General features: G+C 34.4%; 1 protein-coding gene across 1 annotated transcript in view; it reads left to right on the forward strand.

The window, feature by feature from the left end:
• ERO1A (endoplasmic reticulum oxidoreductase 1 alpha) overlaps positions 1-14159 on the forward strand; it is a 45936-nt gene extending 31777 nt beyond the window's left edge. The window contains exons 10-16 of the mRNA XM_047079650.1: positions 2104-2130; positions 2259-2351; positions 3456-3702; positions 4410-4479; positions 9574-9660; positions 9747-9880; positions 11124-14159. Of these exons, the coding sequence (XP_046935606.1) occupies positions 2104-2130; positions 2259-2351; positions 3456-3702; positions 4410-4479; positions 9574-9660; positions 9747-9880; positions 11124-11184 (719 nt within the window). The 3' untranslated portion in view covers positions 11185-14159. The remainder of the gene's footprint in view (positions 1-2103; positions 2131-2258; positions 2352-3455; positions 3703-4409; positions 4480-9573; positions 9661-9746; positions 9881-11123) is intronic.
• Positions 14160-14814: the final 655 nt, after the last annotated feature.

Consider the following 14814-nt stretch of genomic DNA (forward strand, 5'->3'; position numbering starts at 1 on the left):
TTCAGATGTTTATTTGGCAAACTTTTCTTCCTACTCTGAGACTCATGTCTAAGATTCCGGAGGTGAAAGCACAGATTAAGAGAAAATTGACTGTGCCTGGGATCAGGCAGTAGAGACAACCTGCCTCAGCCTCTCATAATTCACTTGTGCATTTTACCTATTGCACATGGAAGCTAGGCATTCCCCCTGACCCCTATCAGGGAAAACTCCCTCTCCTTTACTCCTCGAGCAGAACTCTAGGATCCGCTGGGCCCGTATCAGAAGCTTCTAATGCCATCATGGGGACCCTGCCCTCATGACCTCAGTTAATCTAATCACCTCCCAAATCCTCCCCCTCCAAATACCATCACATTGGGAGTTAGGGCTTCAACATACGAATTTTAGGGGGGACATAGACATTTTAGGCTTCTCATATGTATCACCAGATTGCATTTTGTCATTGAAAGGATGTGCTAATTTACATCCCTTCCAATCAATGTGCAGCTAGTTTCACCTGATCCTTTTCAAGTGACAATTGAGTATTGTCATATTTTTATCTTTACTATTAAAAGTGGTATATCTATAGATTTAATTTGCATTTTTATTACTAGTGAAATTGAGTAATTTTTATCTGTTATTACCATTTGTAGTTTATCCTTTGTGAATATTCTACTACTATTTGCCTGCTTTAAATAGGCACTCTAGCGTTTTTATTTAGTTTATGAGCTTTTTATGTACTTAAGATATTATCCCTTTGTTATATTTGTAACATACATTCTACCTACTTAGTTGTTTGCCTTTTACTTTTGCTTGTAAGGCTTTCTGACAAGTAGGTGTTTTAAGTTTTTAGATAGTCTAATTTATTGTATACTTGTCATTCCTTCTATTACTTTTATGCTTGTTTAGTTCATTTTTAATATAAATACAAGGAACTTTAGTCAAAAGAACTGTATGGTACAACGTTTGCCATCTGTAGTAAATGCATGCTTAGAATCTTTACCTAGTTATAAAAATTATACCCATGCCTTTTCATGTTATTTCAAATAAACATTTTCATGTATTGTCATGCTCCACATTCTTACCATTTTAAATAGTTTTATATTATTCTACCATGTTACCTAGTTATATAGTATTCTGTCGTGTTAATTTAGGCATTATTGTATATTTGGATTATTTCAGGTTTTAAAAGTTACATGTAATGTAATCATTGTACAAATTATTGACTCCTTCATCATTTGAATTATTTCTTTAGAACATAATTCTAAAAGTAGAATTACCAGGTCTAAGTATAGGAACAGTGATCTGAATTGGGTCATAGAATATAAACGATATTTGGTATTATAACATTTCCATGTATTGCTTCTTTGATATACTGAGTGGCATAAAATGGCATAAGCTGAATGCAAATAATACACTACCAATTCTATTTCATAAATTCTGTTTACTTTCAAATTTAGAAAAGCATATGAGTTATTAATTTTCATAGCATCACCTGTGTTCTGACCTCATGTAAAACATTTTACCTGGAAAGTTATGAGACCTGGGCTACCTAAGGCAATGCTGACTCCTTTTAAAGACTGGGCAAGAGTGGGTGCCTGGGTGGCTTAACCCTTAGCATCCAACTCTTTTTTTCTTTTCTTTACTTTTTTTTTTTTTAAGGTTTATTTATTTTTGAGAGAGAAAGAGAGAGGGAGGCAGAGGAAGGGAGACACAGAATCCAAAGTAGGCTCTAGGCTCCAAGCTTTCTGCACAGAGCCCAACGCGGGGCTTGAATAACCAACTGAGCCACGCAGGCACCCCTAAGCATCCAACTCTTAATCTCACCTCAGGTCTTGAGACCACAGTTGTGAGTTCAAGCCCCATGTTGGGCTCTGCACTCGGCAGGAAGCCTATTTAAAAAAAAAAAAGAAAAGAAAAGAAATAAAATAAAGACTGAGCAAGAGAATGGTACTTAATTGAATCCACACCAAGAACTTCTCTCCTTTCTTTGGAGAAATTGCAAATAAAAATTTGACCTTTTGTTAATTCTTAAATCACTGTTTGGCACAAATTTGCTATTATATATTGAAAAACTTACGTTTTGGCATTTTTACAGCTTTGTGACTTATTTTCTTTCAATTTCAGAGAACACTTTTTACAGCTGGCTAGAAGGTAATTGGAAACTTTTAAGCAAATTTAAATGTTAAAAATGTTTTTCATTTTTAAAGACATATGAAATTAATTTTATAATGGTACAAGTTTCACATATGAAGTTTCTCTTACTAAATTACTATTTTTAGGCCTCTGTGTAGAAAAAAGAGCATTCTACAGACTTATATCTGGCCTACATGCAAGCATTAATGTGCATTTGAGTGCACGATATCTTCTACAAGGTATGTGACATTCAATGCTATTTATTTTACCACATTTATTTTCAGATATTCTTAAAATGTTTTGGTATTTACCTTAATGGGGAAAAGTTGACCCTATTGAATATTAGGCAGTAAAAATTCATTCTTAACTGGTAGTAATCAGGAATGTAGGAACTGTATTATAAGGACATGTTCAGCATGATCAGAGCTCTCTTTACCTTCTTTTAAGAAACTGCTCAAAATCGTACACATCACTTTGGAAATATTCTTTTGTTATGGGAGTTAAAATAGCTCCTTAAAGTACAGTTTGTTATTCATTAGATATTACTGTATTAAAACCCTTTTATTTGTGTGCCAGCTTTAGGCCTGGAGTTTAATGGGTAAAAGCATTTCCCATTTCTCTTTATGTTTTAAAAGTGCTGTTGCAAAACAAGACCATGGTTGATTTTCATCAGCAACCTATTTCTTCTGGAATTTAAAGTAGCTCTATGTCTCAGGAGCAAAGTATAGTAACTATAATTTTATTTTATTTTATTTTACTTATTTTTTTTTTTTTAATTTTTTTTTTCAACGTTTATTTATTTTTGGGACAGAGAGAGACAGAGCATGAACAGGGGAGGGGCAGAGAGAGAGGGAGACACAGAATCGGAAGCAGGCTCCAGGCTCTGAGCCATTAGCCCAGAGCCCGACGCGGGGCCCGAACTCACGGACCGCGAGATCGTGACCTGGCTGAAGTCGGACGCTCAACCGACTGCGCCACCCAGGCGCCCCAGTAACTATAATTTTAAATAGGGCTTCAAACTTATTAGTAATTTTGGATAGTCATGTTTAAATTGTGTATTTTGGTTTTATAAATATGTTTATATTCAAAAATTTGATTTTTGTGAAACCATATTTCTCAGTACAACAGTGAATTTATTTTTCTTTTAAGGATGGATCCTAGAAGATAAAATATTAATGTAGAACTATTAAAATTTAAATTACAAAAGCACGTTTCATTGTTATATATTTTAAAATACAAAACGAAACTAACTTCTGTACGCACAAATAACCCAATGTAGGTAAACTGAAAGTTAATTTTAAAATTCAGATTTTAATATTTATTTAATTTTTCTTTGTTCTTAGAAACGTGGTTGGAAAAGAAATGGGGACACAACATTACAGAATTTCAGCAGCGGTTTGATGGAATTTTGACTGAAGGAGAAGGTCCAAGAAGGCTTAAGAATTTGTATTTTCTCTACTTAATAGAATTAAGGGCTTTATCTAAAGTGGTACCATTCTTTGAGCGCCCAGATTTTCAACTCTTCACTGGAAATAAAGTTCAGGATGCAGAAAACAAAATGTTACTCCTGGAAATACTTCATGAAATCAAGTAAATTACGTATTACAACTTGTACAACTTAAAATATTAGTAGAAGAGTGACAGGCGGTATCCAAAGTTCAATTCTTGAACATTGAATTTAAAGAAGGGAAAATTATTAAAAAAAAATAATTAGAAGTTAATTTTGCACATAGGTCTTTTAGAATTGCATTTTGTTTTTGTTTTGACTTAGATACTATAAGCCACAAGTTTTTAAAGAATTATTCTGGTAGTACTTGATACCTACATTATTTTCATATTCGGTTGAACACACTGGGTTTGGGGCCAAACTTCTATTTTATGTAGTTGTTTTAGATTTGTGGATAAGAATTTGTTTTGGAGCAAGAGTGTTGATTTTACTGTATTTTCTTTTCTTTTTAAAAAAAAAACCATTTTTTTTTAACGTTTATTTATTTTTTGAGAGAGAGAAATAGAGTGCAGCTGGGGAGGGGCAGAAAGAGCAGGAGACACAGAATCCAAAGCAGGCTGCGGGCTCTGAGCTGTCGGCACAGAGTCCAATGCAGGGCTTGAACTCACTAACCGTGAGATCATGACCCGAGCTGAAGTCGGAGCTCAACCTACTGAGCCACCCAGGCGCCCTTATATTTTCTACTCTATTTAATTATATTATTCATCACCCACCTGTGAAATGTTATATTAGCGGGACTTTTAATATTCTTTAATACCTGAAAATGAATCTTCTCTGTTTTGAAATGCAGGTCATTTCCTTTGCATTTTGATGAGAATTCCTTTTTTGCTGGGGATAAAAAAGAAGCAAACAAACTAAAGGTAATGATTTTATACTTCAACTTAATTTTTAGTTTCAAACTCTTATGCAGGTATGAATATAAGCCCATGTTTTTATAATTAACAATAAATCTTATTATATAAATATGAAATTATATGAAAAGCCAGAGTCATAAACTTTCTTTTCCTCGAAAAAAGGAAGTCCAAATGCAGGTCAGCTTAATGTCTAGTTTGTGTTGTGTTCAAAGTTAACGACTGAAATCTGTGTGTCACTGCACACTTTACAGATGGCTTTCACATTGATGGTCTCGTAGCAAATAGAACTTGTAAATTAAGGGAGAGGAATCTAGAGCATGAATGACAATATTAGTCTGTCTTTCTGAAAATGGTTTTGGTTAAATTACAAAGATCCTCTTTAGGGAGAGAGGGCACAGTGTTTGTCGTTTATCTCATTCAGCAGGAATTAAAGGTATTTAGAAAAGCCAGCATGTAGCCATGGGAAGAAAAGACATGATACCCTACAAAATGAGGATTGTTTCTTAATAGGGGTATAAGCTCAGGCAAAGACCATCTTTGTGTATATTTGCATCAAAATCCTACAAGTATAAAATATTACTGGGAAGATTTATTAAACACTCACTATATGCAAAATAGGATTCTTTCATTAAAGGAAGGGACAGCTTCTACCCTCAGCAGACTCCAGTTTATTTGGGGACTCAAGTAAAATTATGTTACTGTTCTTTGTTACAAAACTATAGGTAAGGAAAGGCAGGTGGCCCTCAGGAGCTCTGGGCTTGATCTGATTTTTTTCAGAATATTTATGGCAATATTCCTCTGTTTTGTTATTCTTTGTTTCTTTCTATAGGGAAAGAACCTGATTTTATGCAGTTTGCAAACACAATACTTTTTGCACTTTTTTTTTTTTTGCTATGAAATAATAGTTATTTTTGACCTCCCATCTACCTCCTACTGAAAGCATTCTTGCTAGAAATACATACTTCAGTGCTTATATAACCTCCCAGGCAGCTTCCAGGAACTTAAAAGTGAGGGGGAAGATACTGTAAAAAGACTTTTTTCTACTATTTTCACTGTCATCCTTATTTTTAGTATACTTGCTGTTTTATAGGAGCTTGTTTTGCATCAACTCTTTTTATATTGTGCAGATTAGAAATATTTCTCATAATGTTTTAATTTTATCAAAACTCTGAAACACTCAGCTTTTTTTTTTTTTTTTTTTCAAGTTTAATGACATCTTTTACTATCTATCAAGGTTCGTCTCAGGATCCATATAAATGCAGTCTCCCAGAGTCCTATCTCTGGCTTGGAGATGTCCAATGTGGATCAGCCCTTGTGACTGTGGGACAAGTTGCGCCAAAGGAGCCCTGGCCTTTTGGTTTCAGGACGATATGGACATGCTAAGCCCTAGGGCCTTGGCAGCGGGGTCCGCCCAAGACCTGTTTGGAGGATGGGCCAGATGTAGGAGTGGGGAGCTGGCCTCCTTGCTGGGCCTGGGGAAATGAAGAAACACATCTCCATGCCACATTGGTCTTGCTCCCATTGTGGAAATATTGAACGGACTTTGGTCATGGCTGTAGCCATTCCCTCTCCCTAACTATGTGTCTGACTCTGCCTTCATTGACACTTAGGAGTCATGGAGCTGGCATCCACTCAGTGGGCTCCTAAAGATGGGGGAACACTCATCTTTGATGTCCTATGAAGTTTAATAGGATTTTTTCAGAATTCAGATTTCTGAATTGTTTTATAATAAAAAAGTAAAAAAACAAAATTTGTTAATATCAGAGAGTTTACTTTCTTAAAGTAGTTTATGGTGAACACAATGGATTTGAACAGTCACATTAAGTTTTATTTTTTATAATTAATATAGGGTGTTATATTAGTTTCGGGTATGTATAAATTCATTTTAAAATCTCATCTTGGGCGTCTGGGTGATTCAATTGGTTAAACATCTGAGTTCTGCTCAGGTCATGATCTCATGGTTTGTGAGTTCAAGTCCCACATCAGGTGAGCTCAAGCCCCGCTTGGGGTGAGCCATGCTTCTCTGTCTCTCTCTCTCTCTGCCCTTCATGGGATTCTCTCTCACTCTGTCTCTTTCTCTCCCTTCTTCCCTTTCTCTGCCTCTTGCTCACTTGTGCCCCTTCTCTCTCAAAAAAATCTCATCTGCTTTATACTCTGTTAATGTATGGTTAGAAATAGAAGACTGCATGAAAGAACTGTTTAGTGTTCAACTCAAAATAGAGTAGGATCTCACTTGAAGGCTTTTAAAACATTTAAGGATTGGGTGAGAATTGTGTTTTGGTCAGTTGGTTTTACTGAATATAAATTATGGTATGTAACCACAGCATGTTTGTTCATTCTACCCACTGACTATAATTTAAAGTACTGACCTAAAAGCTGTATACATAAACAAAGAGAATCTGTAAGTAGGTTCTGGTTATTTTAAGAATCATAAATTCTCCTAATCCGAGATAACTTTGGAATATATTTAGGTTATTGGACATTGATATTTGTGAAGTCACAGATATTTTCTCCTGGTCTGATGTAGTAAATTTCTAGCTTATTAATTTGGTTCTGGCATATTAAATTCACATAAGCAATTGTGCTTTGCTTTAATTTTGCAATGTTATTTTGGCTATTGTAAGCAATCATGCTTACTCTCTGTGTATGCCATACAAAGATTTACTCAAGAGCTGCCACATTCAAGTATTTGAATTAACAAACATAGATCCAGATACTGAATTTAGGTGTCTACAAAAGCAAGCACAGTCTTTTAGAACAGAGGCTTCCAACCTTTCCAACCATGAGAGTCCCTAAAGTCAAAAACTTTTAAGCTCTCCCTGTGAGAGTAGTATTTTTTGTATCTATAGATTATGACAATATAATTACCAAAAGGCTAAAATACATTTGGTAACACTTTTTAGGTAAAAGTTGTGTTTTATTGATCACAGTATTTATATTCATTTGGAAATTTATAGTGCATACATGAGAGCTATTCTGTCTGTAGGCAATGCTTGTCTACCTATGGATTTTGTAGGCCCTTGTAATTATTGAACCCTTCAGAGGTCAGCACTTCATAGGATGGGGACATCTGCTTTAGAGTAATTTTACTATGCTGTTATTGTTAAAGGTGTGATTAAAAAAAATTTTTTTTTTAAATGTATTTATTTTTGAGAGCGAGAAAGAGACAGAGTGCAAACTAGGGAGGGGCAGAGAGAGAGGGAGACACAGAATCCGAAGCAGGCTCCAGGCTCTGAGCTGTGAGCACAGAGCCTGACATGGGGCTCGAACCCACAAACCGTGTGATCATGACCTCAGCTGAAGTCGGATGCTTAACCGACTGAGCCACCCAGGTGCCCCAAAGTGTGATTTTTCTTTAATTCAGGTTAAAACACAAGTTTAAAGGAAACCTTAAATCACCAAAATTTACTTAGAGTAATATTACTGGGTAAATATTTTTAAAAAGTAGGTTTAAAATTCAGATTACCTCTTACTGAACTCAGTGCAAAAGGTACAGAAACATAAGATGTAGAATATTGTTAACAAATGGTAATGTTATTGACTTGGGCTTTATACTAAATTAATACAAAATTTATATTAATAAAGATACAAGATCTGGGATCCTAGAAAAAAATCTTTTGTACATTACACCTACTTCAAAGCCTCAAGCTGAATAAAGCATCTAGGGAAGAAGTATCCTCAGGATGAATTGTGAATACACTTTGAAAGTGGGTTCCAGTCTTTGCTGATTTATTCCCATTTTAAAGTTGTTGGTCCTGTTCTCTTCTGGTTGAGCCCAGTATGTGGTTTGTCACATTTAAAAATAGAGAAGTGCTACACACTCCTCAAATTGTGGGCTGACTGGTACAATGGATATTCAGTCAGAAATGTATGTCAAATTTCCTGCTTAAAGCTTGGGATTCCAGTACAAGTCCAGGACAGAAGGAGTCACTTGGCAAACTAATAATTTCCATTGGAGTAAAAGTAGGATGTGTTCTTGGTTTCCTATCTTTTTTACTTATTCCTTAAGGACATATACTACTTTTGGATGATCTGGATTAATTTTTTCCTATTATAAACAATGTAATACCTTAGTGTTATAGAATATATACCTACATATTAAAAGTATAAAACCAAAAAGGGAACAATAAACATCAAATTCAGAATAATTATAGAGAGTAGGATACAGGACTTTGGAGGCATACATAGAGGTTTCTGTGGTACTTGTGATAGTTTCTTTTAAAGATTGGTGACATATACCTGGATGTTCACTATATTCTGTATATTTCTGTACGATAATATTAATTATAAATATATTTAAAAATAAAAATATGGTAAAATATTATTAATAATAAAATATCTGATTGTTTTACCTAATTAATACCAGAAAGCAAAGCTTTCTTTAACTTTTATGGAGCCAAATTTTGAAATTTCTCCCTCCCTCTCTCCCTCTTTCTTTTTTTTTTTTTTTTAAAGTTTATTTATTTTTGAGAGAGAGCAAGAGATAGAAAGGGAGAGAGCTTGAGCGAGGGAAGGGCAGAGAGAGAGGGAAAGAGAGAGAATCCCAAGCAGGGGCTAGAACTCACAAACTGCCAGATCATGATCTGAGCCAAAACCAACAAGAGTCGGATATTAACCAAGTGAGCCACCCAGGTGCCCCTTTTTTTTCTTTCTTGGTAAATGATGCCATTCTACTCCTGTCCCCCTTCTTCTGGTATTTACATATAGTTAATAATCACATAAAGCAAAACATCTCAACTCAGTTACCTTTTTGTATATTTGCAGATAGTTTAGTTTCTGAGTCAGGCAGGCCAGGGGTCTTTGTTTGCTGTTTCCTACACATGGGAGTTTAGGCAACCTAACCTCTCTGAACCTTGTTTTTTTAATTCATGTAGATTATAATAACGTTTGCTTTTGGATTTGCGGGGAAGTTAAAATGAAATTGTGTATGTGGATTCTGGTACGCAGGGGTGCTCAGTGAATGTGGATTTTAATTCTCTTCCCCTTTTTCAATCCCCTTTAGTCCCCTGCACAGTGCTGGACACATAGAAGGCACTCAGAAAACACTTAGTGTTTGATTATATGCTAAATATAAATAAAATCTCGTTAAATTGTTTTCAGGAGGACTTTCGACTGCATTTTAGAAATATTTCTAGAATCATGGATTGTGTTGGTTGTTTTAAGTGTCGACTGTGGGGAAAGCTTCAGGTAAGTAAATCTAGCTCAATCTTATTTTTCATTTATTCTTTACCCAAAGAATTTTCTGACTTTTTTTTTTCTTATTTCTATTATAGATACAGGGTTTGGGGACTGCTCTGAAGATTTTGTTTTCTGAGAAACTGATAGCAAATATGCCAGAAAGTGGGCCCAGCTATGAATTCCATCTAACCCGACAAGAAATAGTATCATTATTTAATGCATTTGGAAGGTTAGTTTGAATGTACTTAAATTGTTTCTGTTAGCCAAGTAAATCTAGTGCAACACATACACTCTCAGATAAAACGGGTAAGGAATATCCTTTTTAGTGAAATTTTTTCACTACAGAATTCTGTGATCTTATGAAATGTAGGCACACACAATCATTAGATGATATTCTTTACTTTCGTCTATTGATTTTTATAATTACGATTTATTGATTAGAATTCAGTATTCACATAAAATTTTACTGAATTTGTGTATATTTTTCTAATTATTTAAAAGTAGTTTTTGTGCTGCCCACATTTTTGAAGGTCCTGGAAAAAATCATGTTGTTCAAAATAGGTATATGTATATAATTTCTTTGTGGATTCACCATTATGTGAAAAGGTTAATAATTCTTTAAAAATAATTTTTATAAAATGATTGGAAGATAAACTTGAAATAAGGAACTTACATTACACTTTATACATTATAATGTATACATTATACATCTATACTTTATGTATAGATGCATTTCCTGCTGACTACTGTTTGTAGAGAATGCAGAGATTTATACAAACAACATTTTCTAAGGACGACATTTCTTCACTTTAAAAAAAATATGATTTAATATTTTGGGTTTGAAATAATTGACCTTCAAAATTATTCTCTAGTACACAGAAACTTAACGTTTTAGTTCATTGAGAATTATGGTACTTTTTTTATGGTGGAGAGCAGAATAAAATACACTTCAAAATAATAATCAAACTTTTATAAAAAGTAGTGAAAACAATTTGGTCACATATTTACTATTGTCACTCTTTGTAGTCCAAAAGCTTTGATTCTTGTGTATTAACTAAATATGGAATATTGATGAGTTTCACTATTCATATACTTATGCATATTTAAACTACATATTTTAATGCTTATGTAATTTATACTTATGTACTTTAAATGCTAAGCATGTGACTATACTTATGAATACTTTAAATACCTAAGTATTTTAGTGTTTATGTACTTTATAATTCTGTATTTTAAACCTTTAATACTAAGTTTTCAATACTTAAAAATAACTAATTTCAGGGCAATATTATCTTAGTTCTACCACATCAAATTAAGAACTCAAGTACATCAAAATTGACTACGTGGTTTATACATCTTTAAATTTACTGAAATAAATTACTGGAAAATTTTTCTGTGTTCTAAAAAATGCAGACTTGAATAACAGAAAAGATATCTATGATCGTTTCTGAGTGAAATTTTTTTGTTTACAGAATTTCCACAAGTGTGAAAGAATTAGAAAACTTCAGGAATTTGTTACAAAATATTCATTAAAGAAAACAGAAAACAAGTTGAAATGTGCCTGTTTCTAGACTATGAAGGCCAAAGAGTGGAATTTCATTCAGAGGCATATGAGCAATGACATTCTTAAGCCAAACATTTTATATAAAGCTGCTTTTGTAAAAGGAGAATTATATTGTTTTAAGTAGACAATTTTTTTTAATTGTGTTAAGTCTGTGTATAATATTATTGTGAGTAAAAGTAATACTTTGTTGATGTGGTAAAAATTTTAAAGTTTAACATTGAATAAAATGAGGATTATCAAATTCATATATGTTAAAACTAAGTAAATGTTGTAAGTCTCTCAAGAATTTTGTGTTAAGAAGATGTAATATAAATAAAGCTATGGTCGGTGTGTTGACCGCTTTATAGGAAAATGCTGAGGAGGCTCATGAATAATCCATAATAAACAGCCTAAAATTTTTCAGTACATTGAGGGTTACCAGCTTTAGTGGAAAAAAAAAAATACAGAATGCCCAGTTAAATTTGACTTTCAGGTAAAAAATGAATAATGTTTTAAGGTAAGCTTGCTTTAGGCAATATTTGGGACATACTTACACCAAAAATTATTTCCTGTTTAAAATTCAGATTTAACTGGGAATCCTGTGTTTTATCTGGCAACCCAAAAAGTACATTGGTATGAAATAAATCTGTTTTAGAATTATATTGCTATTTTGATTGGCTCGTTTTGGTGTCTAGAAAGATATAATACCAACTCAAAGACTTAAGGGATTTCTAAACATTGTGAAAAGTTGAATAGATTTATATATTTATTCTCCTAATACTTTACCTAGTGCTGAATAAGATTTGGGGGAAACTCTTTATTTTTATATGATTTCAAATTTACAGAAAAGTTTCCAGGATAGTACAAAGAACTCTTTTACCCAGATTCACGAATCGTTCACATTTGCTTCATCTATCATGCTCTCTCTGTATATATACAGACATATACTGTTTTTTCCTAAATCATTTGCAAGTCTGTTTCAGGCATCATGCCCTTTGAGCCTTATAAATACTTCAGTGTGTAATACTGAATAATTTTTTTAAATGATTTTTTCAGGAAAAAATAAAAGTGGAACTATCATACGGTAAGCCTTAGAATAAGGAATCATTTTGAGTTCCACTGTAAAGTTCTTTTTGAGTTTGTTGCCCTCCTAATGCCTGATATGTATAGTCATAGGGCGTATAATTTTTTTTGTACGTGAGGTTCATTTCCTTTTTCTCCCTAAAACTTAACCAATTTCGGGAGGTTTTCATTAGTGGCAGTCCTTCAATGATAAAAATATTTGAAGAAGTATAAGAATTTTGATCACATGGTAATTGTGAATGAAAAAAACTATACCTCAAAAGGATGTGCCCTCTATGCGTTTTAGCAGGTGTATCATGTTGAAATGTCACATTATTAATAAAGCAGGATTTATTTATATAATGGTTTAGAAATATTTTATACTGCTGTATACTTTTTCTTTTCTGTGCCCTTTCTAAAGCCTGGCATAGTGCCAAGCACGTAGTAAGCACATATGGGTATCCAATACATATTTGTTGAATGAATGTATGAATTTGTATTCAGTATATTTTAAATGAATAATCACAGAGCTAAGTTTAACAATATGTCATATTTTCTTCCCACCCCTCATTTGAATAAGGCAGGAAAAGAAAGACATTTACTAATTAAGTCAATATTGTTGGAGACTCAAAGGAGTATGGAGTAAGTGCCATGTGTAAAAGTTTAAAGGACATTTGTAGTATCTGAACATGTGGAAGATGGGTTTAAATGGTAATTTTGTCTGTATGCTGCTCAAACTTTCATGTCCTGCCCTGCCCTCTTTTAAAGTCAGTTGTTTTGAAAGAGTATTCCCGTCATCACTTTGTCACCTCCCACTTGCTCCATAACCAAAATCTTGCTTTTGGCTCTGTTGTTCCTAACAATTGCTTCTTTTGAAGTCAAAAATTCAAATTATAAATTCACAGTTCAGTTCACAAGCCATTTAACTTTTGTTTTCCTGCATTTGACACCGTTGGCAGTCCCAGGGTTCCTTTTCTCCCCAGGGTTTCTTATATTTCACTCCTGGATACTTCCCTTTGTAGCTTCTTTTCATTAATGCCTTAAATGTTATTCCTCTGACTTTCATTCTTGCTCTTAATCACCACCACTTTCCACTCTTGAGTAATTCTGATTCAATGATTTCTAAATCCTTATTATTAGTCCACACCTGTCAATCTATCTGTTTACTACATGTCTTTACTGTTGTTCCACAGATGCTTGTATATCTTAATCACCCTCCTCCCAAATCGATTCTTATGCCCCTGTTCCTTACTCTGGCTAATTTCAGAACCATCATCATCTTAATTCTCTAGGCTCACTCCTCTCCATCTTCCCCTGTCCAGTCAGTGTCTAAGCGCTGTGGAGTTTATCTCCATTTCTCTGTCTTTCCCTTTTGTTTGCTCTAACCTAGAGCACTACACTAACCTGTCTCCTTATTCTCAGCCTGTCTCCCCTCGTGTGCCCCACCATGCTGCCACAGCAGGCTTTCTAGAAGCACTCTAACAAGGTCCTCTGATGTGTCTCCAGTGCCACCCCAGCCCCCATGCTCTGATAAAACAGTTCTTCAAATGGGCCAGGATCAGGCCTCCACACCTTGATGCGTGCTGTTCTTTTTGCATCAGGTGCTCTAGCCATCCTTCCCCACCTGGAAAATTCCCGTGTCTCCCTGGAGGCCAGCAGAGAGCCCGTCTCTGTGAAATCTTCCTTATTTCACCCAAGGAGGATCGCCTAATTTCCTCTTAAATGTCACCACTGTAATTACAACCTACCTCTACTGTGTCACTTATTGTACTGTATTTTTTTTTAAGCCTCCTTTACTAGAATGTGAGCTCCTTAAGGGCAGGAAAAGGAACTTTATCCATTTTTGCATCTCCATAGCATAGTTTTTGGCATTTGAACACTTAATAAATGTTTGTTGAATAAATTGCTTTTAAAATGACAACTTTATTGCATTAGAGGTCATACCTTCACTCCAAATATTCTTTACAACAAGAGTTAATAGATTCCCAAGGATTTGTGGACTTCAGGGGGGGAGGCCAGTAAATCTCCTGAAATTGCATTCAAAATTTGGTGTGGTTTTGGCAAATTATAAAGGGATTCTATTATGGAAAAAATAGTAAGAACTCTTCTTTTAGGGGAAAAGGCAACATCACTGAAGAATTTCTCAAGTAATCAATGATAGCTGCCCAAGATTACAGGCTAGATAAATTTATTCCTGTTTAAAATTCAAAGAGAAAGAGAGAGGTGTTAGAAGTCATGTCATACAAAAAAATTTTTTTAAGCATTGTACTTTTTTAAAAATTAGTTTTGTTGATGTTTATTTTTGAGAAAGACAACGTGAGTGGGGAGGGGCAGAAAGAGAGGGAGACAATCTGAAGCAGGCTCCAGGCTCTGAGCTGTCAGCACAGAACCCCACACAGGGCTCCAACTCACAAACTGTGAGGTCATGACCTGAGCCGAAGTTGGATGCTTAACCGACCGAGCCACCTAGGCGCCCCTTACAAAGATTTTTCTCAGCTAAATGAATAAACATACTATCACAATCATATTGCTATTTTTAAATAAAGTGCGTGCCAGTT

The sequence above is a fragment of the Lynx rufus genome, unplaced genomic scaffold (assembly GCF_022079265.1).
Source record: "Lynx rufus isolate CCGP_SWC_20201006 ecotype Redwood Valley unplaced genomic scaffold, mLynRuf1.p SCAF_17, whole genome shotgun sequence".
In the NCBI taxonomy this organism is placed as follows: domain Eukaryota; kingdom Metazoa; phylum Chordata; class Mammalia; order Carnivora; family Felidae; genus Lynx; species Lynx rufus.